The sequence below is a fragment of the Epinephelus moara genome, chromosome 12 (assembly GCF_006386435.1).
Source record: "Epinephelus moara isolate mb chromosome 12, YSFRI_EMoa_1.0, whole genome shotgun sequence".
In the NCBI taxonomy this organism is placed as follows: Eukaryota; Metazoa; Chordata; class Actinopteri; order Perciformes; family Serranidae; genus Epinephelus; species Epinephelus moara.
The window spans coordinates 17,548,188-17,574,533 of NC_065517.1; the positions used below are offsets into that span (position 1 = coordinate 17,548,188).

The 26,346-nt window shown below is 41.0% G+C and overlaps 1 protein-coding gene across 1 annotated transcript; it reads left to right on the top strand.

Annotated features, from left to right (window-relative positions):
- Positions 1-641: 641 nt before the first annotated feature.
- Positions 642-26,154, top strand: LOC126398575 (dihydropyrimidinase-related protein 5-like). The gene is made up of 14 exons (XM_050058025.1): positions 642-795; positions 11,275-11,389; positions 12,957-13,106; positions 18,555-18,713; positions 19,641-19,820; positions 20,067-20,135; positions 21,239-21,283; positions 21,371-21,446; positions 21,548-21,704; positions 21,805-21,946; positions 22,111-22,253; positions 22,351-22,558; positions 23,202-23,379; positions 23,471-26,154. Exons 2-14 carry the CDS (start codon positions 11,291-11,293, stop codon positions 23,554-23,556), a joined length of 1,692 nt encoding a protein of 563 aa, XP_049913982.1. The 5' UTR covers positions 642-795; positions 11,275-11,290; the 3' UTR covers positions 23,557-26,154.
- Positions 26,155-26,346: the final 192 nt, after the last annotated feature.

The window sequence follows — 26,346 nt, forward strand, 5'->3', positions numbered from 1 at the left end:
AATACAAAATCCTCTTAATGAGATAAGGATCGCAAATAGCACGAGAGACTCAGTTATTCATTAAGTCCTTGTGGTTCAAGTGTGTTTAATACACACACACACACACACACACACACACACACATATATATATATATATATATAAATTGCTAAGAAGGCTTCCCTTTTCCCTTCTTAGTAATTTATTGATCATATCACCTTCCCTCTGGGAGGGAGAGATTCTGAGCCTCTCATGCTTTTTATGATCCATATCTCATGAAGAGGTCGTTTGCACCTTATTAAAATATTTAACTGAATCGTGTGGTCCAGTATTTTCTTGGGGTGCAGTGCCTGTGAAGTGGCCTAACAACATTTACTGCTTTTGTGCTCTCATGGTATTTATCACAATAATGCATAGTTTCTCCATAGATACAGCACTTATTAATAGTGGTTGTGGTTAATAGTTTACGTTTTTATTACCTGTACCTCACTGATTAGATTTAATCATGAAGAACATTCGCAATTTGCAAATTATCTTAATCTGTCCGACAGCATTTGAAGGTAACATGTCTCTGGAGGCAGCAGACACGCCCCTGTCTACTGAGCAGAGGAGACCCCTCCGCCAGACACGTCTCGTCTCCTATTGGTCAGTTTCTCCGTTGCCCTGGTCGAAGTGGCTTCTGATTGGCTACTGCCGGACTGATTGAAGCATCTGCGGCTCGCACTGTGCCAGCTGTCCTCCTCGCGCACTCGGCTAGTGCTGGGCAACAGTGAGAAGCTCCCGCAGAGGAGGGTCTGGGAATCTGGAAGAAAAAGGGTAAGGAGCCAAAAATAATGAGAAAAATTAAGATGTCAGGGCTTATTTTGTAAAAACTAGTAGTGTTTGACAAGACTGGGGGGAATTAATTGTTAATATTCAGATTTAGACCGTTAAAATGATTGATAATACGTCGTCTGACGTTAATAACCGCAGGATTGAAACGTTAATAACCGTTAATTTTCCACCTGCTAACGTTACATTAATGTTAGCTTAATATCCGCGTATTAATTTATATCTTCAGTCATCCAATGACGTGTCTCTCCCCCTACATATGAATGTGAATTAATTAATTCGAGCCTTTTCTTCACTGACTGATATTTTAAATGACACTGTTTGAATTTTACATGACGCTATTTCTGAGAACTAATAAATGTTGCAAGCTAGCATCATGTGCCTCTCAGCGACGAAGAGTGTGTGTGTGTGTGTGTGTGTGTGTGTGCTTGTATGTGGCGTGCCATCAGTGCAATAAGGCTGTGTGCAATTTGTGTTGGTGTGTGTGTTTGTGTGTGTGTGTGTGTGTGTGTGTGTGTCAGCCGTTATGTAAGTCTCATATTCGTTTATAGGTTTGTCTCTGTTCTACCAAATACATTGAGTCACAGTGATGATGATGATGAGGATGATGAAGAGGAGGGTTTGGAGGCGTCATGCATACAAACGAGACTGCTGGAGTGTGTATGTGTGTGTGGTGTGAACTGAACAGGTGATTTGATCTTCTTTGTACCGAGGGTTTTTTGTGCATGCAGACCTGCTCTGGTTTTGTGGATCAGGAGGAATTGAGGCCTTCACATCTTTGCTTTAAGGATCCTCGAGGCTGCTTTAGGGGGGCTCCAGGGGTCCTCAGTGCAGCACAGTGGATTGAATATATTAGACAGCATCCTAATCACATGACGTAATCTGTTTGCCTACACATGCTGTGTTCCATTAGGGTTGCATCTGTCATTATCATAAACAGTATAATGAATCACGTTTTATCAGTTGCATAATCTTGTAAATGCTAAAAGATCTATACGAACACATCATGCATTTGCATCAATATGAAGCACAAAAGAGACCAATCCTTACATTTGAGAGTGTGTAGTAAAAAGAATAATTATTCAGTAAATGGGCAGCACGTTTATCCAGTGAGCTAGAGGATTTCTGGGTGGAGTACTGCATCTTCTCCACATAAAATTATGGCTGAGTCTCTCTTCGCCTGCTTTCGTTTCCTCCCACAGTCCAAAGACGTGCAGGTTAAACTACTGTGATTGTGACTCTTACTTGTCCAGAGGTGTGAATGGTGTCTGTCTATATGTGTTAGTTCTGTGACAGAGGTGGAGCTGACACCTGACCCAACATCTTGCCCAGTGTCAGCTGAGATTGCCTTGCAAATAATGCAAATAATAGGAGGTCAGGACGTTTAGTAAATGACTTAAACAGTATATTAATGTCTATCGACAAATCGTTAAAGGTCCAGTGTGTAGAATTTAATGACATCTAGCAGTGAGGTTGCAGAACTGAATCTTCTCCCCGTGCTAAGCATGTATGAGAAATACGATGGCTGATGCAGAAATGTGAGTGGCCCTATCTAGAGCCAGTATTTAATTTGTACATTCTGGGCTTCTGTAGGAGAGGATCTCCTCTGTATGTCGTATAAACAGCTCATTATAAGGTAATGAAAACAGAACTATTCTTATTTTCAGGTGATTATAAAATATTGAAAACATAGTTATGAATATTATATACCATTTCTGCCAGTAGATGTCCTAAACCCTACACACTGAATCTTTCAGTCAAGTAATTGGTTCAGCTACTTTGTTGTTTAACAGATATTTAACCACCATTAAATTAGCATGTTCTAAAATGTCCTTGCGGCACTCTGGTACCTTTTGCACTATACGTGTCTGTAACGTAACTAACAACCAGTTGCCGGGTAAAAAATTAACTCAGCAGCATACCTTGAATTACGTATTTGGGCATCTAGGCTGAGAATGAGTTACTGAATTGCTGTACTTCTTTCAGATTATGTAAAATGAATGCCTGAAGTAATTTATTTTACTACTACTTTATACTACTGATATTACTGAGGTTTGCTGCTAAATTTGGGGTTAAGTTTCACTCAGTAGAAGTCTGATTTAATAAGTCAGCAGTTACAAAAACGTGTAAACTATGTCATTAAGGCAACTGGGTGGAATGGGAAACATCATGTTTATTCACCTGACATGGAGCCAAAATTAATACTGAATTAGGATAATTGTTCACCAAATGCGTTAACATCTGTTTATGAGTCGTAAGAAAACATATATAATCTTTTAGAGGAAGTCAATAATTACCATAAGCTAGCTCGGGCCGTGTTAAATATATAACAATATGTTAACAGAGCAACCAATACTTGGAGATGACTGTCTAAGATGGCGGAGGTATGATCATGTTACCCCATCTCAGGTGTAACAGGTAGTGCGTTCCACAAGTTTTATTTCCCATTCGCTCTAGAATAGAGGATTAGCACTGCATCGGGTACCATTACTGGAAAAATCCAATTTAGGTTTAGTGCCAGAGGTCGTGCCCATAATTCATGCAAGATATCATAGGGGCTAGGAATGAGGTGGATACGAGTCAAATAAATGTAGTAAAAAGTACAATATTCCTCTCTGAATCTAAGTAGAAGAGGAAAGATCAAAGGTCAGACAAAACAAATATGGCTAAAATTTGCCTGAGACAGAGGAGCGTGAGCAGCAAGAAGAGAGAAAGATGGATTGATATAAAGATGATAGACCTGCCTGCCTCTGACAAAAATGTAAAATGATAGCGTGATAAAAGAGCGCACAGAGAGAGAGATAGAGAGACGGCCCTAATCCTCCGAGTGATGGCCTAGTTAGTTAAGTGACCGCTGTTGTTATTGTCTGTTTATGTGTGTGTGATTCACTAATGGCTTATTCATCCATGGTCATCCAATAGCAGCTAAAACTCTTTAAACCTCATCCTGTGTGTGTGTGTGTGTGTGTGTGTGTGTGTGTGTGTGTGTGTGTGTGTGTCTGTGTGTGTGTGTGTGTGTGTGTGTGTCTGTGTGTGTGTGTGTGTCTGTGTGTCTGTGTGTCTGTGTGTCTGTGTGTCTGTGTGAGATGTCTATTCTTATCTCCAGTTGGTTGTGAAGTTGTCTGATGCACGTTTGTTCTGGCTTTTTTAAATACCTCTCCTGTTCACACACTCTCACACACAGTCAAGGTAATGACACACATACACACACATTAACTTTAACACACAAACAGACAGTGCACACCGTCCCTCCCTGTGGCGATTACTTTCCAGATTGAGGAGGAGTCAGCAGCTGTCTGCTCCTTTCTTCTCACTTACAACATGCATGAACACACACACATACATTTCCAGGCCACACATGTAGCTTGCACTTGCTCAAAATCAGACATCTGAGGATGTCAGCAGCTAATATGTCACATCTGAATTGTTTCTAAACATGCAGACTTTATCTGAAAATAGATATGGCTGTTCTTCATCTTTATGGGCCCAGAGCCTATCACAGCTGACACTGGGTGAGATGCGGGGTACACCCTGGACAGGTCACCAGACTATCACAGGGCTGACACATAGAGACACTTTTTTTCAGTCAGTTACTGGTTAATGGGTGTCGGACTATTGTTTGGTACAGTTTTTTGCCATAATAAATGCTTCCTTTTTTTTTTTTTTTTCCCCCAACTTTATTTATAGAACATTTTGAACATTTTAGACAAGACAGTGTGATATACAGCATCAGGTAAAGAAAAAACAGACAAAACATTGATTGTCACATCTGAGTATCAACTCCCTTCCCACCCACCCCCACAACCCACTGCCAGGCCAATCACTCAACACCCAAATAAGAGAGAAAGAAATAGATGAAAAGAGCAGTTCAAAAATAGAAATGAAAAAAGTAAATAAATAAATAAATAATTAAAAAAATAATAATAAATAAGTACAAAAGGAATTGAAAAATTATAATAAATTAAAAAATAAGAAATAAAGGTTAAATGATATTGAATAAAAATAAACAAAAAGTAAATAAACAATTACACATATCAATCCTCCAACTCAGAGGAAAAGTCTAGAGAATGTATGTGATTCAGAAAAGGATCCCAAGTAACATGAAATGATTTCACCGAGCCTTTTAGTGTAAACCTGAGTCTTTCGAGCTTCAAATTATAAAGCACTTCACGAACCCAACGAGAATGCGAGGGGGGACTGGGGAGTTTCCAATTGAGGAGAATCAGCCGACGAGCCAACAGGGTAGTGAATAATTAATGCTTCCTAAGTCCCCTAAGTCACACAAAGGTTGCAATACGCAAGGCGTGCCACGCTACCTTTTTTAAAAAAAAAATTAAAATTTGAATGCAGCTAGTGAAAAAAACGCTTCTTGCGCCTTTTTATTGTTGCCAGGCAACCACAGACTCACCTCCTTCCTGTGTAATCAATCAACCGTTTATTTTATTTATTTTTTTGTTATTTGACAGTAATCAGTATTCCTAAAATGTTGAGGCAAAGGGTACTTGCTGTAGCTCTGGTTGAGAGTGAGAGGCTGTCAATAGTTTGTTGGGCACAGGGAAACAGAGAACTGTGTGGGTACATGAGACCCTAAAAAAGAGGGTGGATCACGGGGAGTACCACCAGTTGGTCCAGGAGCTTCGCCTCGATGATGGACGTTTCCAGGCATATTTTAGGATGACTTGGGGGCAGTTTGACAACCCGCTATCTATCGTCGGGCCGTACAGCTCTGGGTATCCAGCAACCGCTACCACCACTTTCTCCTCCATTGTTTACCAACTGTAAACTTGATGTCGTGACCACCACAGACAGCCCGCCTCTCAAATCATCCAATTGGACAATGGCAAAAAAGATGACGAAAAAATAGATGATGTGGTGCGTTTTTGTGCTTGTATAATATTGTTTATGATGCAAGAACAGTTTACGTCCGAAAGACTGGCATTGAGATTTTTTAAAGGACACTGAGAAGTGGCTGTGCATCTGGTATAATATGCTGGTCTGAAAACGTGTGACATTGTGACGATATGACTTTGGGAGTCTGGACTAATTCAGCCTGCTGCTCCTCATTCATTATTAATTAACACCTCCATTAAAAAAAACTGTCTGCATGGAGAGAAAATTCAGGGTGTGTCTGTGTGTCAGCATAATGTATGTTCATGCGTGTGGGAACTGATTGTGCACGTGTGTCTATGCGTATGCGTGTGCATGTGTGTGCTGAAGCAGCTGGTCGCAGGGTGAGTGAGAAATGCTGCCTGGTGTGTCACTGTTTGGCTTTGTGTATCTCTCTCTGTCTGTCGGTCTGTCATACCCGCTAGCCGCTATGACACAGCAGAAAGCGAACACACACACACACAAACACACACACACCTGCACTGCACAAGTCTAAAATAGATCTGTGGCATGCTGGTCTTTGGAGTTTTTTGGATGCAGTTCATTGAGGCCACACAAACACTACAGATGACAAAGTCAGCTGTTTTAGGCGGCGTCCACATCAAAGAGGAACACCACCTAAATTACAAATTCCAACATGTTATTCCCATGGCCAAGGAAAGTTTAATCTATATTTATGAATATGAGCTACTGTCTCTCAAAACCAAAAACCAGAGAAGTCTCAATCTTGTGATGTCTTCAAGTAGAAAATCTGGAGCTGCTCCACTGACAATGAATGAGAGACTGATTTTGTGTTTTTTTCTTTTTTATGTCTAGTTGAGTTTTATTCTATTGTAGTGTTCACAGCTCTGAAACAGAAAATGTTCCTATATACTCAGGACATTGTGCTGGGTGCTCTCAGTGACATCTATAACATCTTTCACCATTCGTTGTCAATAGAGCAGCTTCAGACTTTATACCGTATGACATCACAAATTTGAAGTGAAACACCAAGCCCACCCAAACTAGCTGGCCCACTCCTCGTGACACCTCACATCACATCACTTCACATCACGGCACATTCATCATAGCACCTCTTGTTGCCTTATGTCCTATATCGTCTCCTCTGTCACCTCCTATCACATCTCATCATGTTGCCCCACATCTTTTTGTAAAAAATCTGTTTCTAACATGCAACGGGCGCTGCGATTCAAATGCTCCCTTCCTGTGAGCAGCTGGAGGGCTCGCTCACTGTGTGTGTTTGTGAGTGTTAAAGGTGTCACTGTCCAGAATGTCAATTATATAACTTGACTTTAATTTCCTTTGGCTTACAGTCCTCACAGACACACAAAGCTCCCAGTGTCCGGTGCCGAGGTCTGTTTAGTCAGCGTTCCTGCTCCCACTCACAGTCAGTCAGCTGTGTGGGTTCGGGATGGAGCTGACCGGAAAATAGTGACAACAGCAGCTTCAGCTTGTAAATAACAGAAATAGGGGCTGGAATTTCATGTAAACATCACTCTGCATGTCAGACAGACACTGCATGTCATTGGTCCAGCAAATGTAAGTGACTGATCAGTGTCACTCAGAGCATTTGTTGTCATTTTGTGTTTGCCAGAAACAGGTTTTAGTCATGTTGTTTATATCTGGCAGTGACATCAGGATTTAGCATAATGCCAGCAAAGCACTGAATTGGATAAAACTGGCAAACTGTGTTTACTGTAACCCTCCACTGTTTCCAGTTTGTTGCCAGTGTGGTGTCAGTTTCCATTGGATTTGTTGTAACATGTGACAGTTCCCTTCCTGCGCAAGTGACAGAGGTCCAGCTGCTGCATCAGTACCACCTAAAAGACTCATGTGGGTCATTTGTCAAAAATCTGCATCCTTTAAGCTTCTGCACAGCTGCATCTTTTTTTCACTGAACGGGGGCAGAATATTTCACAGCTGTTGTGTTAGATATTAACTGAAGTATTTCCATTTCCTTAAAGATATTAAGTACATTGTAGATATTCAATATAATAAACAAACAAACAAACAAATGCAGTATTTACACCTCAGTTGAGAATAGGCCAGTGTACAGCCATTTATACATAATTAATGTGATTCTTATTTAGGCCTTTATATAACCCACAGATTAAATGGCAACTTTATGACAGAAGGTAGTGGGAGTAACTCAGTGGCAGTCAGATCGATGCATGAACACCAGCCTACGGATGCTGTGGTTGGAAACAGTAGCTTGTCAGACAGCAGCATGTGATAGGAGTCAACAAAAACATTTTAAACTACATTACAGCACTTAAAATGGTTTTTATTGTCTACAGGAATGAAAATTGTTACATTAAACTGGTTTTGCCTGATGGAGGCACTACATTTAAAGGCTACAAAGGTCAAACAGGTAGAGATTTTATTTGAAATGATCCAAAGTAGGAGGAAAAATAGTTTCATGTCCATCACAAGAGCTTTAACTGGAAAATCAGTCTTAGTGTTTTAGTATGCTTCACCACACTACTATGACATGCAGTTGTTTGTGTCTGTGCGTGTGTGTGTGTGTGTCTGTAGGCCCTTCCACTGAAAGCACTCCAGTTCCCATCTCCTGGGAAACCAGTCTTTTATTGTGGCTGCCAGGCCTTTAGGGCACTGCTTTCCATACTGCACCCCCTCTCCTCCATCACCACCATGTTTACCACGATCACTTTATCTTTCATCCATACACAATCATCCCCTTCTACTCTTCCTCTATCAGTGGACTCATCTCTCTCTGTGGCCATCCTTATTACTTTGCCTCTCTTTTTTAAGTTCTCTATCTTTTCTCACCCCTTCTTTCAATCTTCTCTGAGATCGACTGGAGTCTGACTTGGTGCCAAATGATTTCTGTTCAGTGCTGAAACAATAGGCTTATGATATGCCTCAGAGAAAACCTAGATAGTATGATCATTTTTCCTGTGAATAACTGTTCTTATTCTCTTCTTTGATGATCATATATTTCAAAAACAGCGTGTTTAGAGCAATGAATATTGTTAGAACTGAGCAAAAGAGTTAGGATGGAGCACTGAAAGGCCATTAGACCATACATGGAAGATTTGGGTATGTTTTTATTCCCTATAAAGTTATTGACCAGCAGGAAAACCAAAACCTAAAATAATTATTTAAGTGATTTACTACCCAGTTTTCTCCTCTTTGGACCAATTTTAGTGTAATCTGGTCAGGGTACAAATTTCTCTCCTCATTATTCTGTCCACTGTTCTCTTCCCCTCCTCTCTTTCCTCTCCTTCCTCTCCCATTCTCCTCCATCTCTTTGAGTTTGATTCTTTGTGACTGGGAGGCCATTGTGTCCTGCCATCAAACACATTGCATACAGCCATCCATGCAGAATACACACATGCACACACAGAGAGATGTTTGTAGAAGAAGCTCTCAGTTTGTTGATCCCATTAGACTTGCTCATGCTGCTTTTTTCAATAATCATGTGAAGGTAACCCATATTGTTAGTTGATAGTTAGTAAAACCCATGTGAAAAAATACACTTTTCATTTAAAGTATACTTGAAATATGTGGATATTCATAAGAATACAAAAGCCATACAAACTGGGCAGAATTGATTTTATTTGGTGCAGAAATTTGCAGGTTTAGCTGAAACCTATCATTTAGGTCACATACAATATGCCAAGTTTATCTGGTCACATCAGGGCACTTGAAAGAAGCAGACAATACAGCAAAATCGTCTTAAAATTCCAAACTATAAGACTGAGCTTTATTACTTTAATTATAAAAATGTGTTTTAAAAATGAAACATTAGGAGCCAGTGTTGAAAAAGGGGTCTATATAAATCTCCCAAAGCACATGAACTGAGTACGACATGTACTGTACAGTAACTAACACAACCTGAAATTACCATTGCCAGAAGTTATCATTATCTTTTGTAAAGGAGGGGGCAGGGATAAGATCACAAATACCACCGGGCATTCATTTTGAAAAGTGCTCATTGTGCAAAATACAGTAGAAATCCCTAAAATTAGGTTAATTAGATCTATGTTTTTAACCAAAAGCCCTGTAGGAACATTAAATTCACTTTATTTTTTTTATTTGTAGAACAAAGGACTACAACTAACAATTATTTTCATCATTGATTAATCTGGTGTTATTTTTTTTGTTTGATAAAAGGTGAGAAAAGAGTGAGAAATGTCCATAAAAGTTCTCTAAAGACCCAGATGGCGTCTTCAGATTGCTTATTTTGTCCAACTAACACTTCAAAACCCAAAAAATATTCAGTTTACTATCACGTAAGACAAAGAAATACAGCAAATCCTCACACGGGGAAAGCTAAAACAAGGAAATGTTTTGGGTATTTCCCCTAAAAAGGACTGAAACGAATCATCAATTATGAAAATGTTGTTATAAAATAGTTCCTTTACTGTTTGACTAATCATTTTAGCTCTTTTCATTTCCCATGTTTTATGTTTCCTCTAAAAACAGAAGTTATATTTGATTCCTTTTCATCATACTTGAGTAGGAGAACTGCAAAATCATTCAAATATAGTTAATTTAAAACACGTTTTTCCCCTTCCTCATTCAGTTCATAAAGCTGGTGAGGTAAGTGGGTTACTTTAAAAAGCCTCTGCGTTCCATCAGTCCTTGCAGAACTCTGACAATCTGTTATATTCTGTAATAGATTTGTAAATTATAGATCCTCTGCTCACCTCTTAATATTTCATAGGCCGAGCTGACACACTAAAAGCTTGGAGGAAGTTTTCTCTCTCCAGAGACAGAAAGACTGAATATGTGTCTGGAACAGTAACTCAGCAGAAAATACAAGACTGGGGTAATTATAAACGACTGTCCCCTTGTGCTTGAGTGGAAACTTTTAATGTCTGCGACAAAGGTTGTGACACACATTCACTGCCACAAGCCTCATATGAGACTTGGTACTTAGCGTCTAAGGCAACAATACACCACTCAGTTAGGATGCTGTTTACCCTCTTGAATGCATTCTTGTTGGCAGCGGCCTTAGATGTGTTGGGGAAGCACGATGAGAAAGGATCTTTGTAAAGGCTGAATTCCTGCAACTAACTAAAGGTGCATGGCCAGGTTTTAATGAAACCTGAAACATTTCTTCACTTCCCCTCTCTGTCAGAACTACTTCCTATCTACCTCTTTGTCACACAATGATGTTGTCAAATAAATCCGTTGCTCCTTCCCCACTGGAACTGCTTTTGTCGCCTATGTAATCTTGATTAGACTCAGCTCAAACCATGTGTGTTTTTCAAAGCTCAGTCTTCCTGTGCTTGTATGCAGCATCTCTTACAAATAGGTGACTCTTGGTGAAGTCAAAAGTGTGAAGGAGGGAGCATACAATGATTAGCATTTGACAAAATATTATTTACTTTGTAGTGAAATGGATTTGGGCACAGTGACAATGGATATGCCTGGGGAAGGAGTGCTCAGAGCTGAAAAGATGGGTGGATTTCAGTTGGGCTGCAACTCAAACATGACAAATTAGTCAGTCAGCAACATTTTCTTGGTCATTTTCTGCCTGTACAGAACTCTGTTAACACCTTTGTAATGTGATATTGATGTTAAATGCATTTTTTGTCCCTATGGTAGGTCTGTGGCTGCCAACATGGGGTCGATGCGTATCCTCATCAAAGGAGGGAAGGTAGTCAATGATGACTTCACCCAGGAAGCGGACGTCTACATTGAGAACGGCATCATTCAGCAGGTAGACCACAAAATGCATTTTTACTCTATCGCACATGTTAAATGTACACTGCATCCTTTATTTCTCTTTACACATTTCTGCCTTTCATGCACCAACACACACACACACACACACACTCACTGTGACCCACACACTCACTGTCCGGTGTATCCCCAGCTGTTAGTGTGACTCATTTCACAATAATACAGTATGAGGAGAATGAACTGCTCACTGAACTCGGTGGCCCCACATGATGATAGTGAAGGCTATAATTAGCCCACAGAATGTTGTCATGGAAATAAGCATCAGTTCACGTGAAGAGGATGCATTTGACTCAGAAACCTGGAAAGCTTAGCTGTACTCCTACTGAAACTCTCCACTGCCATGGCAGCACATGAGCTTTTTCATAGACTGTGTTAATGCTTATTTCCATCAACTGTATTGTTGAGAGGATCCTGATCCATTATGTTATGTTTAAAATGGTTCCTCAGTTTTGAATTATACTGTAACTGAAATGTTACTTTTAAGAAGGTTTTAAGAATGATTTAAAAAAAATTCTGTATATTACCGTGCTCAGGGAAACAACCCTCAAGCTGCTATAAAGAACGCGGCGATTCCAGGATGCATAAGATGCCAGCAGTATTGGAGAAACTTAAGAAAAACACGTGAATAAGATTGTTTATTCTGATTTGCTGGGCATTGTGTAGGTGAGAATACACGACAAGGTGTCCAGATATTTAAAAAAAAATGTCTAAGTTGAAGGTTAAGAGCACTACAATACAAAGGAGAGTCATGTTTCTCTTCCAGCTCCATGATACTTCCACTCAAGCATGGAGGAGGAGCCTATTAACAGCTGAAATGAGTAATATTAGAGTTAGAAATTAATTTAAAAAGGCAGTGAATTTAGGTGTTGTGGTCACCTGATACAAGGGTACGAGTCTCCCGTCATGTTAGCAGCTCTGTGAAGTGGTACAAGGGCAAAACAGGGCTTTAAGCTAATTGCATAAGTAAGGGCAGTCCGCTTTGAGTGACAGGCTATCTGCAAGGCGTCACTTCAGTCTATGAGTCCGATCCACCCCTTGCCCCTTCCACAGCTCCACCCTCTCGTTCAAATCTGGTCACTTATGATTTAAAAAATCCAAGATGGCGATAACCAAATTGCCAAACTCGAGGCTTCAAAATGGGAGTCCACAAACCAACGGGTGATGTCACAGTGGCTACATCCATTGTTTTTGTATAGTCTATGATGCTTACATGCTCACAGTAGCAGTGCTGACGTTTAGAATGTTAGCATGCTCACAATCTGTTAGCATGCTAACATTTGCTCCAAAGAAAAATTACAGCTGAATGTTGTCTCTGTGGCCGTGGTATAATATGCCATGTAAAACCTGTTTTAACCAAAGAGCCTTTGATGGGTCCTCTTTAATAATCCCACTCAGTCTCTGTTCACAATTTAATGGACTACATTAAAAGTACATTCACCCAAACACTGTTTAATTCATTTTCTTTATTAGTCTGACATATTTTGTGGTTCAGATACATAATAATGAAGTCGTATAATTTGTGTAACCTGTGCTCTCTCTGGCAGGTTGGAAAGGAACTGATGATACCAGGTGGGGCTAAGGTGATTGACGCCTCTGGAAAGCTGGTGTTGCCAGGCGGAATAGACACCAGCGTGCATCTGCAGCAGACTTTTATGAACGCCAGCATTCAGGATGACTTCTACAGTGGGACCAAGGTACACACACAGACACACACAGACAAACACACACACACACACACACACACACACACACACAGAACACACACATACAGGACTGTGTTAGGACTAGGCCTGTCATCATGCTTGTGATTAAACACATTTAGAAAGCAGAGACAGCTGTCACACACAGACATGCTCTCACTCTCTTGTCCCGTCTACAGGCTGGTCTTCACCCTGTGTTCAGCTTCATACGTTCATCAAAACTAATGACCACATGTGTTGTCACACTCGTCCTATAGGAAGCAAACAGCTGTCACTAGTTTCTGTTTGAATCCTTCTCGTTTTCCACGCACACAGCTGTTCAGTCGCACTGGGTTTATTAGTTCATTTCCTATGGATGCTCAGCATGTTTTCCACTGAGACTCAGAGCCGAGTGGATGATTTAATAATTAGGAGACTTAAAAATTCTGAAGAGGGAGTGTAATTGTTGCCTGCAGCAGTACGTGCTGAAGGATGTTGTGGGCTGTTTTTGTTGTTGTTAAAGTCATGGGCAACCACTGGATATATGAAGATGTCGTAGTTTTTGTACATGTAAGGTACAAGAGATAAGAATTGCAGCTCTTATGATTCAAATTGGGATTTAGATTTTTAAACAGTAGTTCGGCCAAACACTCCTGAAAGTCCTTTTAGTTCCATCCATGCAGCCACAGTTTGCATGTTTGCTTTCATTCTGTTCAGTACTATTACAGCCCTACAAGTAGAGCCATTAAATTTGCGTATGTAAGATTTTGTGGTAAACAATATTACCTGCAGGATTTTTGCAGTGCTGTATCTTCATGAAATGAGGTCTGACTCTGATGGAATGCCAACTGAAGTGCAGTGAGAGGAATTTGGGGGGATTGAATCGTCTATATGCCAGCTTTACCCCGGCAACAACCCCCCCCTACCCCCCAATCATCAACCCCTACCCACTGACCCCGCTACCATGGCAACTAACCCCCGCTCTTAGTGTGGAAATCAGAGGGGGCAAATGTGTGTGTGTGTGTGTGTGTGCACGCATGAACATAGCAGTATTGTGTAGTCTCTATGGTGACTGCGTTGCTGCAGCAACGGCTCATGTGCAATTGTGATGAACCCCAAAACTATTTCTCTCCGCATCCTCTTCCCTCCCTCCCACCGTTTTGTAACAGTTTGCTCCCTCTCACGCTTTCTGTCCTTCCTCCTCTCCTCTCTTCCCTGCTGTTTCCTCTGCCTCACCCCCTCCTGTGTCACCCATTACTCCCCTCTGAGCTCTGAATTGGATGACTAGTGGAGAACATGCAGTGTAGATACAGAGCTGTTTATATTTGCAGTTGTGCACCTTGTATTGAGGTTTTGTGTCCAGATATTGAGCTGTATTATGTGTACACTTAACTTTAACAGATCTCACTCAGATAAACACACTATCAAATACATTAGTCAGGAAAAGAATACATGTTTTATTCAGTGTAAGAGTTTGATAAAGCATCTGCTGCATGCTGAAATATATTAAATTTCTTATTTGTACACCTAAAACAAACAATATTTAGGCTGGTTTTAACTCAGTATTTGCACGGTGTTTATAAGTATAGAGACCTTCAATAATTTCACAAATCTCCTACCAGACAGGAAGATGAAAGTTGATGAGAGTTTTAGTCGAGTTGCCACAGGAATTATTAAAGGTATACATTTTTGGGGCTTTGGTAATGAAACGAAAATGTTTTTTTTAACCACCTTTAAAACCTGAAACCTCCAACACTTTATTTGTACTATTAACTACCCACAGAATAAAGTGTACTGCACACACTCTGTACTTAGGTTTTCTTAGGGTCTTTAAAGTGCAGTACTGATCGATCATAGTGAAAAAATTTGAATTTCAGATTTTATGCCATGGATCAGATCAGATTTGCTCATGAAGGACAAATATTCTGCTAAAATGGCAGATCAGCTCTGTGTCTCTCCCAGCATGCCATTTAATGTCTCTGCAGGCAGGAGAGGGAGATGAGGGCGAGGAGGAGGAGGGGATGAAAGGTGTTCAGCAGTAAAGTGAAGTATGAGAGGTGCTGATAGAGGCTGATCAGAGAGCTGCAGTAGTAATCTGTCTGACACTGATATGCACTCCCAGAGTCCAACATACAGAGATCCTCTCATCCCCTCAGATCAGTCATGTCCCCCCTTCTCTCTGTCTGTCCGTTTCACTTTCTTTTCAGGGGATTATCTTCACAGTAGGGGTCGGGGGTCTTTAATAGAGGAGGGGATTCATGATAAAACAGTGTTTGGGGTTTATGTATCACCATCCACTTTGGCTGTAATGTCAATGATCAGGAACATGTTTAAGAAACCAAAGGGGGGAGCCATCATCTCAACTAAGTCGATGAGATGATGGTGTGTTATAACAGGATGTATAACAGAATCAGCTACACCATATGGATTGAAATGTGTGTATTTTCTTACATTATGGTCCATCAAAATACATCAATTAATCTGTTTCTGTCATCTTTATTGAAATGTCTAAAAACTGCATGATAGATGTCTAGCCTGGCCTGGTTTCTACACTGCATGATGGTTTTATTCTGCTCAGCAACACCAGTTACAAATAGTTTCGTCAGAACAATGCCAGCTGATTACGTAGTACGACCTGCCTGTCACTGATGATTAGGTATTTGTTTGATCTCTTTAGCACATTTGTAAAGTAGAACAGTCTAAATTTGGATGTTTATTCGGTGACTGTAGTTCCAGAGTCAGTCTAAAAAGAGGAAACAGGGCAGGATGAAAGATATTTAATCCTGCAGACAGTTTCTTTATTTCAGCTTGGCAGAAAGTCTGCTACTGGCCTCTGCAGCCCTCACATTTATGAAAATGCTCCACTATAATATTTAGTAATAAAAATATATACATGGCTTCACAAGGATGCAAAAACCACATTTTTATCTCCCTTAAGCTCTTCTGTTCTGCTATGCTGTGTCTTTCTCTTTCTCTGCTCACGCAATCCCTCTTTTTTGAGAAGTGCACTGGCAGTAAATCTTAATTAAGGCCGTGCAGATAGACACTATAAATCCCCAAATCCCCAGCTGTGTCCACGTCCCCTGATCTCCGACACACACACACACATACACATAGACACACACACACACACACACACACATAGACACACACACACACACACTGATAGTGACAGTGATCAATGACACTCTTAATGCACACACGTATGCAGAGACCTCTGACGCTGACGCTGCAGATGATTCGGACTGGTTACTACGGAAACCTGATAGCTCGTTGGCTGGTGGAGCTGTCATTCAAAAGAACCTGTCTGTGTCTGCAACACGTCTGGAGCATGGAAGAACAACTCCATGCTGACACTTAAACCAGGGTTGTGTTCAAATTTAGGAGCATTTCATTTAGGGTATGTCGTAGAAATAATATAAAATGTAAGCCATTTTGTTTTGCTTTTTTATGATATTAGCTTAAAATGAATTGACGAAAGTCTTCAGGAGCTGGGCACATTACAAAAGCAATGTTTGTACTTTTCTCTGTTCATTTCCTGTTTTATGAACAGTTTTTCACATCACACCTCAGAGCAATATTCCTGTTAGACTCTGTTAGAGGATATTGAATGGGCGACTGTCAGTGTAATTCTGGATGGAGGACGTGGAGGAGGAGGAGGAGGAGGAGGAGGAGGAGGAGGGTGGGGACATGTGACAGGCATGGCTGAGCAGTATCTGTTGTCATGGCTACGCAAAAGTGCATTTACCATTCAGCCGACTCATGCGAGTCACTGCAGACCACTCCCTTCACTTCATGAGTCCTCCATCCTTCCTCTCATTCTTTTCTATATCTTGTCCTCTCTAACTTTCTCCCTGCCTTCATCAGTCCCTTTCACATCCTCTTCTCCTCCCTCTCATATTTTTTGGTTTGTCTTAGAGTGTGAAAAACAGGCGTCAGGTTCAGAAGTATTACAGATTATTTTTGGCTTTCCTAAGAAGGAGACTTTTGAAGTTCTTGCAAATGCTCTCCTTAGGTGCGCTTTACTAATGTTTTCTTCTCCTGATCTCATTTTGTATGGTATTTGTAAACCTGAAGCACGGAGCGGTTTCTCTAAAGGGAGCAAATGAACAACATTAACTGGATGCAGTGAAATGGAATATAATTTCTTGATACAGGAAATATAATGAGAAAACAAACCTCTTTCCTCATTATCAGTTGTGTTGATTTTAAAACAGATGCAGACTGAACAGAAGGTACAAGAATCACATATCTTTTCATAAGCCCTGTTCGCACAGGATGAGTATTACCAGGGGATCTCATGTGGTTTAGAAATGACCTTCTCACATCTCTGTGTTTCGTGCGGAGCATTTGCACGGGATAAGCAAAGTCTGTTTTTTACTCAAATTTATCCTTGCATATGATGCACACAAGATTTTGTAACTCCACTCTACACAAGACAGAAACATTACACAGCACCACGAATGGTGACGCACAGTGTAAACGTCCTTTATTTCTTTTCTTTCTTTTTTTTCAAAATGCAGATCAAACAAACTGGTTCTGCCACACATTGTCACGTCGTCCATTTTATTATCTTTTGAGATTTCACTTTTCTTGATTTGAGCTTTCTCTTTCAGCAAATTGGTCTCCATGCAAAATGAGCCCCCTGCACCCAAAATGCTGTCAAACCTTCATTTATAATTGCCAACGCAGCCTCCATAATTTTTGTTTGGGATAGAGGCAGAAAAGAGGTGCGGAGAAACAAAATACCTAAAAATAACCCCAACTCACAGACATGCCAGTTCACACACGATTAATATTGTCCCATGACCTGTGTTTTGCAAAATATGGTAGGCTGATATGGTAGGCTATTTGCTGTCGAATTTTTACTTGCACAATTATGGACATAGCAGATTTACACAGGATTAAGATCACACACGACTTCTGCAATTATTACAAATGACCAGAGATCCTCAGGTGATGCTAGTCTTGTGTGAATAGGGCTCTAGAGAGCAGTATGAGAAATTTAGATGAGTTAAGACTTAAGATGTATGCAGATAAATGGAAACTGATTTTTCCATATAGGATTTCCATATAGGATCACAGTACACTGCTATGCATCAAACATCAATATATTTTTTTAATTGTACACAGAGAATCAGAATAATGAAAAGAAATGCTACAAGCTTAAACTAACTCAATGTTTTGAACATTTTGAACAGCCAAGTCAGTGTTTGTGCATCATCTGTGTTTGAAAAAATCAGTTTACACAACTAGTAACAAATAGACTTTATGATGAAGAGAAAACAGTCCATAAGGAAGGACTATTGCTCATTGTTACCAGGACAAACAGTGTCTATGTGCTTTACACTGGAACCATTGTTCTGTCCTCTAACCAATCTCTCTCTTCTCTTCCTCTGCCTCCCATTTTCTGTCTCCCTCCTTCCTTCCTCACCTCTCCTCACCCCCCTTTACCTCACCCAGGCGGCTCTGATGGGTGGTACCACCATGGTGATGGCTCTGGCCCTGCCTGAACAACACTGCTCCCTGCTGGATGCCTACGAGAATTGCCGAGCCCTGGCTGACGCTAAGGCGTGCTGTGACTACGCTCTGCATGTCGGGGTGACTTGGTGGGGGCCAAAGGTAAGACCCAAAGAGAGGGCAACATGTGAGATGCAGTGCACAGCCATAAAACACTCATATCTTTGTCGTTTCTAAACAGATATCTTTCTTTGTATATTTTGCTCCTTGAGCTTTTCTCCTCGCTGAATGAATAATAAATCAGCCAAACCATTTTCATTTATGGGTGAAATGTGTAATGACCTAGATTAAACCTTACATGAACTAGGTTAACACACATGCTCAGTGGGCACATTAGGCAGATCCTATGAGTCAACGTGTCTCATTTAGCCTTTGGCCTTAATATCTGTGTTGTATCATCTGCTGACTTTATGCCACATCTTATTACATATATTAAAATGTTTAACTCTAGATTGTCTGAATAAGTGTTATTGGCAACTAACTGATCAATTATTATGTAAATTTAAGGTCAGGAAATATTTTAAAATGTCCATTTCGAATTCCCAGTGCCTCTAAATGATGTTTTGTGTCTCATTTGTTCGATAAAAACCCAGAGATATTCAGTTTACAGTGATTCAATGATGTGTTACTGATCTCTTATACATAAGCAGTGTTTATAATAACTTACACTTAAATAATATAAATTGATTATTAACTCTTTATTAACACTTTATATGAATTTTGATGACTCCTTTCACTGCAGTGTAGTTTAAGTATTTTATTTGCTTAACACCATATAGTTTCTGTGAATGCATTTTGAGTGAATTAAATACATTTCTATGTGGTGAATGACTGCAATGTGATCTCACTCTGGCTGCTCTCCAAGCTCATTTCATGCCCCATATAACAAACACACACACACTAACTCACACACTAAAACACACAGTCTCCCTGCATTACATTAACACTGGCTGATGCTCTTCACTGTCTGCCTTTGCTGATACAAACCACAACTGTCTCCTTGACCTCTTACCTTTGTCCTGTGATCAGGTGCGCAGCGAGATGGAGACCCTGGTGAGGGAGCATGGCGTTAACTCTTTCCAGATGTTCATGGCCTACAAAGACATGATGATGCTGAGGGACTCAGAGCTCTACCAGACGCTGCAGACCTGTAAGGACATCGGAGCCATCGCTCGCGTCCATGCTGAGAATGGAGAGCTGGTGGCAGAGGTGCACATCAGATAACCAATCACATATTCCTCCATGTTTTACTTTTAATAAGAGATGTTCAGCACAGCCAAAATGACTTTTTATGTCTGTCATAAAAGTTCATTCATTGTGAAAAATATTTTTATGCCTGAAATGATATACACAAGCTATTTTGGCCACTTAATGTAGAAAAATTACAGAAGCTGTGGTCATCTGTATGTGTAAGAAACAGTTTCTGAATTAAACTGAATGTGTGTGTTTTGCTAGGGTGCTAAAGAGGCTCTGGATTTGGGCATCAGTGGACCGGAGGGTATTGAGATCAGTCGACCAGAGGAGGTAAATTTACTACAGAGTGTATTTTCTTGTCGCTCAGTTTTTTGTCATTACAGTACTGCATTGCCAGAGAAGTTAAGTGAATTTAAAGCAGTTTGGATTTTCTGTCTTTTTTCCCTTTGCTTGAAATGTTAATAATAAAACATAAATGTAAGGGTATTGCTGTTGCTGTGTTTTCATCACTATGAATATTAGAAAGGGAAATTGGAAGCCTGATTTTGATAAAACTTGTAGGAATGATGATTTCTGTGGCTCAATTTGGCATTTAAAAACAGTGACTGGCTGGATGAAGATGCTATCGCCCTTTTTACATAGAGATCCCATGATTGGACAGCTCTTTTTCACAAAGAACCAAACAATGCAAGCATAATGCCATCCCAGTGTGTAATTTTAGTTAGCATACTGACATTCTGGAAGCAAGAGAGGCATGACAGACATGACCTCTAACACAATACCGTCAGCATTTTATGTCACATAACATACCTGTCGGGCAGCACTTTCTTAGCAATAACAATGGCATAACATGGCAACAGCAATTTACATCCCTGTTATATGGTGGTTGATCTTGTTCTTTGCTCAGAGGGTAGGGAGCTCCTGGACCTCTCCCCAACTTGCAGACATTTTTTTTTCCCAGTTGCTTTTCATCTGTTTTGAGCTAGCTGCTAACTACTACTTACTGCTTTTAAAATCTCTCAGTGGTGGGTCACATTGTTTGCTAGGTCGCACATGTCGCACTTGTCCCATCTTACCAATTTCCCCTTGTATACGTCAATTTGGCGCCGTTGCTACCTCCACTGCTGGCTTAGGGGCGGAATAGCTCTGTCTCCCCATTCAGTGTTGGTACCTTTTGTACAGAACAGCGAGGTGGAATTAAGGCTCAACATTACCACCTTGAACAGGTTGTGTAAAAGAAAGAACTCAACCATGCTGAAGTAATTTAAAAGGTGAAACACAAAGATCCAGCTTTCCTGACTAATTGGTCTAAAGTGAAATGTATGTGAATGTATTCTGACCTTGACCACCCACATACTGTAGATAGAAGTTCATGAAAAGCTCTTAAATATAAATTGAGTGCTTATGAACATTCTCTGTCTTATTTTCTACAGCTGGAGTCTGAGGCTACTCACAGAGCCGTCACCATCGCCAACAGGGTAAACACAAAACCAGATTTCAATATCCTGTGTGTGCAGGTGTCTGTATGTCACAGATTAAACTAATGAATCCACCTGTGATTTCAGGCTCACTGCCCAATTTACCTGGTGAATGTATCCAGTATGGCTGCTGGAGACATGATTGCTGCTGCTAAGATTCAAGGTGAGCTGACTAAAAATACTAGCATGAAAACTGTGACAGTGGTGATGATATGAAGCAGACGATCTTCTTGTGACAAACCACTCTTCTTTCTGTCTCTGCAGGTAAGGTGGTCCACGCAGAGACCACAGTAGCTCATGCCGTGCTGAATGGGATGCAGTATTACCACCAGGACTGGGCTCATGCCGCCGCCCATGTCATCGTCCCTCCTCTCCGCCTCGACCCCAACACCCCCAACTACCTCATGGGCCTGCTGGGAAGGTATGTGTGCAGACAGATAAAAATGTGTCCATAAAATACGGTACTGACTGTAGGAGGTCAATGACATGCACATCCTGTTTTTTTTTTTGTTTTTTTCTAGTGACACTCTAAACGTCGTGGCATCAGAGCACCGTCCGTTTACCATCAAGCAGAGAGCTTTGGGCAAGGAGGACTTCACAAAGATCCCTCATGGAGTGGCTGGAGTCCAGGACAGGATGAGTGTCATTTGGGAGAGGGGAGTGGTACGTACACACACACACACACACACACACACACACACACACACACACACACACACACACACACACACACACACACACACACACACACACACACACACACACACACAGTTTTGAAAATTCATTGGTCAAATATGTTGGAACCCTGTTACATGTTTTCAATGCAGGTTACAGGAAAAATGGATGAGAACCGTTTTGTGGCAGTGACGAGCTCTAACGCCGCGAAGATCTACAACCTGTACCCACGCAAGGGTCGCATCATCCCCGGCGCTGATGCTGATGTGGTGGTCTGGGACCCAGACGCAACAAGGTACGCAGTTGTACCACCAACACAGTAGATGTGTTGCTATGGCTTAATGTAGTGCAGAACAAACACACTGGTATTGACGGCTCTTCTGTTTGTGCAGGACGATCTCTGTGGGCACTCAGGTGCAGGGAGGGGACTTCAACCTGTACGAGGGATTGCGCTGCCACGGTGTGCCCCTGGTCACCATCAGCCGAGGACGTTTGGTGTGTGAGAATGGCGTGTTCATGTGTGCCGAAGGATCCGGAAAGTTCTACCCTCAGCGCACCTTCCCTGACTACCTCTACAAGAAGATGGTGCAGAGGGAAAAGGTGTGCTCACTTTCTATCACTCTGATTACATTATAAAAACAAGTTCCTCAAAAAGTTAAGCAGTTCTGACACCAGGGTTCATGTCATGCTTTGCTGCGTCAGCTGACAGCCAAACTCCTGCAAACACACCCGTCATGCTGTGTCTAACTGCACTGATTTGACAGTCTGTATAAAGGATTTAATGCTCCTGCTCTCTCTGCGCGCTGACACTGTTTTTCTGCTGCTGCTGCTGCTGTTGCTGCTGTCTGCAAAAACCTCTTCCACACAGCCACTGCAGGGCTTCTGCTCTGTCTTAGCTTCACTGGATGCTTTAGACTGCTAATGAATGTGAAGTGCTTTTTGATACTTTCTGTGCTGGGAATCAAGGGCTTGTTACTTATGAATAATTCATCTGTATATAATTGTGAAATTCAGATTGTACATGCTGTAGTTTTCTTGTTTTTACTTTTTCTTAGCTGTGCTCACTGTTAGATGTCTAAGTTTAAGTCTTGCAACAGAGATGCAACAACATCTGGGAGCGCACGTACAGAATATCTGGGGTCAGGTTTAGCTGGTCTGCTCATTTTAAATCTAAGCCTGTATCTGTATATGTGTCTATACTGTATTTACTCTCAACCTCTCACCTCCTCCCTCTCTGTTTCAGACTCAGACTTATAAAGGGGTCGACAGGGATCCCTACTCTGGTGACGTGGCCAAGGTGGTAAACACCATGAAGAAGGAGCTCGGGCTGGGCCCCATAGATGGAGAGGCGGGCAACAAACCCTGTCCTCGGGCGCACCAGGGAGTTCGTGACCTCCATGAGTCGTCCTTTAGCCTCTCAGGTAGGCTGAAATAAAACTAACATTGTGGTTGTTTGGTAAAAACCTTCATAGCTGTGATTGTGGTGATGATGTTATTATGTTTTTCTCTCAGGGTCTCAGGTCGATGACCACATCCCGAAGAGGTCCTCAGCCCGGATTCTGGCTCCTCCCGGCGGACGCTCCAGTGGTATCTGGTAATCGCTGCTGCCGGAGCTTCACCCGTCCAAGTCTACTTGTTTTGTATAAATCTGCGCAACCAGGAAAACTGCACTGATTTTCAATCACAGGATTTAAAGTTAAGAGAGGAAAATAAATTGAAGCACTTGTCTGTGATTGGTGAAGACTTAACTGATGATCAGTGATCTGCCAAAGTGACTTTTACAAATCTAATTTGTGTTTTAATTGGAGAGACTGACCTGATTAATTATGTGAGAGTGAAGGGCTATCTATGAATTAAAAATGTTTTGCCAAATTCAAGCTGATCATACTAACATTGACAAAGTCTGCTCATCCTCACCCTGCTCGTATCCCGTGAAGAATCGCAAACTAAACTGTGAAAGATCAAAACCAGTACAGTTTTTAATGGTTTGAACCGAAGTGATGTCGACTGAATTATTTGAAAATAGTGAAACTGGATTCAGTGAAATATCTATTATACCCCCGTCACACACACACACACACACACACACAAACATACAGTACACTGTAGACACCATAGCTTTAGACTCATATGAAGATGTGTGTGGATTCTGTTTGTGATTAATCACCCACTTCGCTCAGCTTCCTGCTGCACCGTGGGTTCCCCAGACAGTGTTTTTATTTCCAATGGGTGAACTGTGCTGTGTGGTGATGAAATCCAACTGCTTCAAACACTGTGTGATTTTACAGCTACACTCTCTAAATAGAGTCCGACTCGACCCTATCCATCCTTTTGTTTTCACTGCCTGAAACAACACTCACATATCCCAAAAAAACATCCTGCCTCACCTGCAACGTAGCAGGGTCTATAGACTGAGTCACAGAAGTTTAAAACTTGTGGGCCAGTATTGATCCCACAACAGCTCAGTGTAATCTGTCATGAAAATGTGGCGTCTGTAGACCTTGCAAAGCGCTAGAAGACTGAAGAGAAGTCAGTTTCTTAAAGCAGTCATGAAGAGTATGTGATTTAAAGATCAAAGTGGGGACAACAAGAGGAAAATGCTTTCTGTTACTGCTGCTGATAATACAGATCGTAATATGCTTGCGTGATTTTCATCAATGAAGTTTAATGCAGTGCCTTCTCTTTCGCTGAGGAGATCACTTAGAGCTTTCTGAGTGAAAACAGGAGCTGCTAAAAACACCAGGAGGCCTCATTTATCAAAATGTGTACAAAAGAAACTCTACATTTCAGCATAAAAAGGCATAAGAAAGACTCAAATCAACTGAAAATAGCATAAACAGGCTCATTTACATAAAGAAAAAGTGATAAAACATCGCTAACAGCTCTCTGAAGCATTTTAGCATCTTTCAGCTCATTGTTTTGGTTTTAAAGTGCACAATTTTACTGTTTTGGTTCACTCTTGCTGCTCTCAATAACCCCGTTTACAGCAGTAAAGCTCTGATGAACTTGTCGTATGCTGCCTTTCCAGCACCAAAAACAGACAAATAGACAAAGTGAGTCAATAGCCAGTGAGAAGAATGGAACATCAGCTGCTAAAGAGACATGAGTTTTCTGTCAGAAGCTGGTGGAGACCAAAACAGTTAGAAGGAGAGTGAATATTGGACTTTGATTCATCAAGTCGCCATCAATGCAGCTTTAATGACTATTGTAAGGACTATTTCATGTGGAAAAAGTAGCAACTTCGAGAGAAATGGACAAACAGCAGAGACAGAGAGGTTTAAACAAGTGGCTTTCTTTAAGAACAAGAAAGCTGTTTGATTTAAATGAAACTCACCTGAAAAGAACGATAATCCTGACTATAAATTGTCCAATCGTAGGACATCTAATTTGGCAAGTGGTTTATCTGTGACTACACTTGTCTCCCACCAGGGGCTTATTACAAACTCATGAACATTAATAGTTTTAAATGTTCGCATATCATCAAGCACAAAAAGAATCTGATAAAACAGAGTCTCTGTATGGAAACGAGTGTTTAATGTACAAAACTGTCCGTATGCACAAGTGATAAATGAGGCCACAGAATGTCAACAGAAGGCCAAGTAAGTAACCAAGAGAAGTTATGTTATGTTGTTGATTTTCAGCAGCATCTCGTGGGCCATATCTTGAAAGTGAGCTTCCTGTTTGTGGGAAAATAAAAGGGATTGGTATCAGAGCAGTGAGTCTCCACAGAGCAGGACGATTGAGCTGCACAGGCTAAAGGAAACCCCACTGATCCTCTCAGCTCCTGACGATGTCTCATTCCTGCCTATCAGTATTATATTTATACATGAACACGTCTTCTCGTCTGTGAACTATATATTTAGTATGTTTGTTCTGTTTTTTTAGTTGAAAGAATAAATGTGCCAATGTGAATCACCCATGCCACACCCATGCATGAAGAGCACCACACAGAGGCGGAGGAGGGGTGAACTCTCCCCACAGGCTCACAACAACTGGTGCTGTTTTTTACTCTTACCAACAACAACATTGTTTTATCGTTGGATGGTTTTGTTGTTTTGAAGGCACTGTGACTGGTCAGTGGCTGTGTGTGTTTGTAGATTCTTGTTGTGTTGGTCAGTGAACCTGTTGAATCTGTAAGTGGCTGCTTGTTTCTTACCACGAATAACAGCAAAAGAATAAAGTGAGAAAAAACACATCTTGATTCTTCCTGTGTGTCAATGGTTTTTACTGAAATGCCTCAAAAGATTTGTGGTCACAGTTGTACTATTTATAAAAAAGAAAAAAGTACAGTTTAGCCAAAAATTAAAGGTGCAGTGTAGCATTTAGTGCCATCTAGTGGTGAGGTTGCAGATTGCACCCAACTGAAACTTCTCCCATGTGTCAGGTGT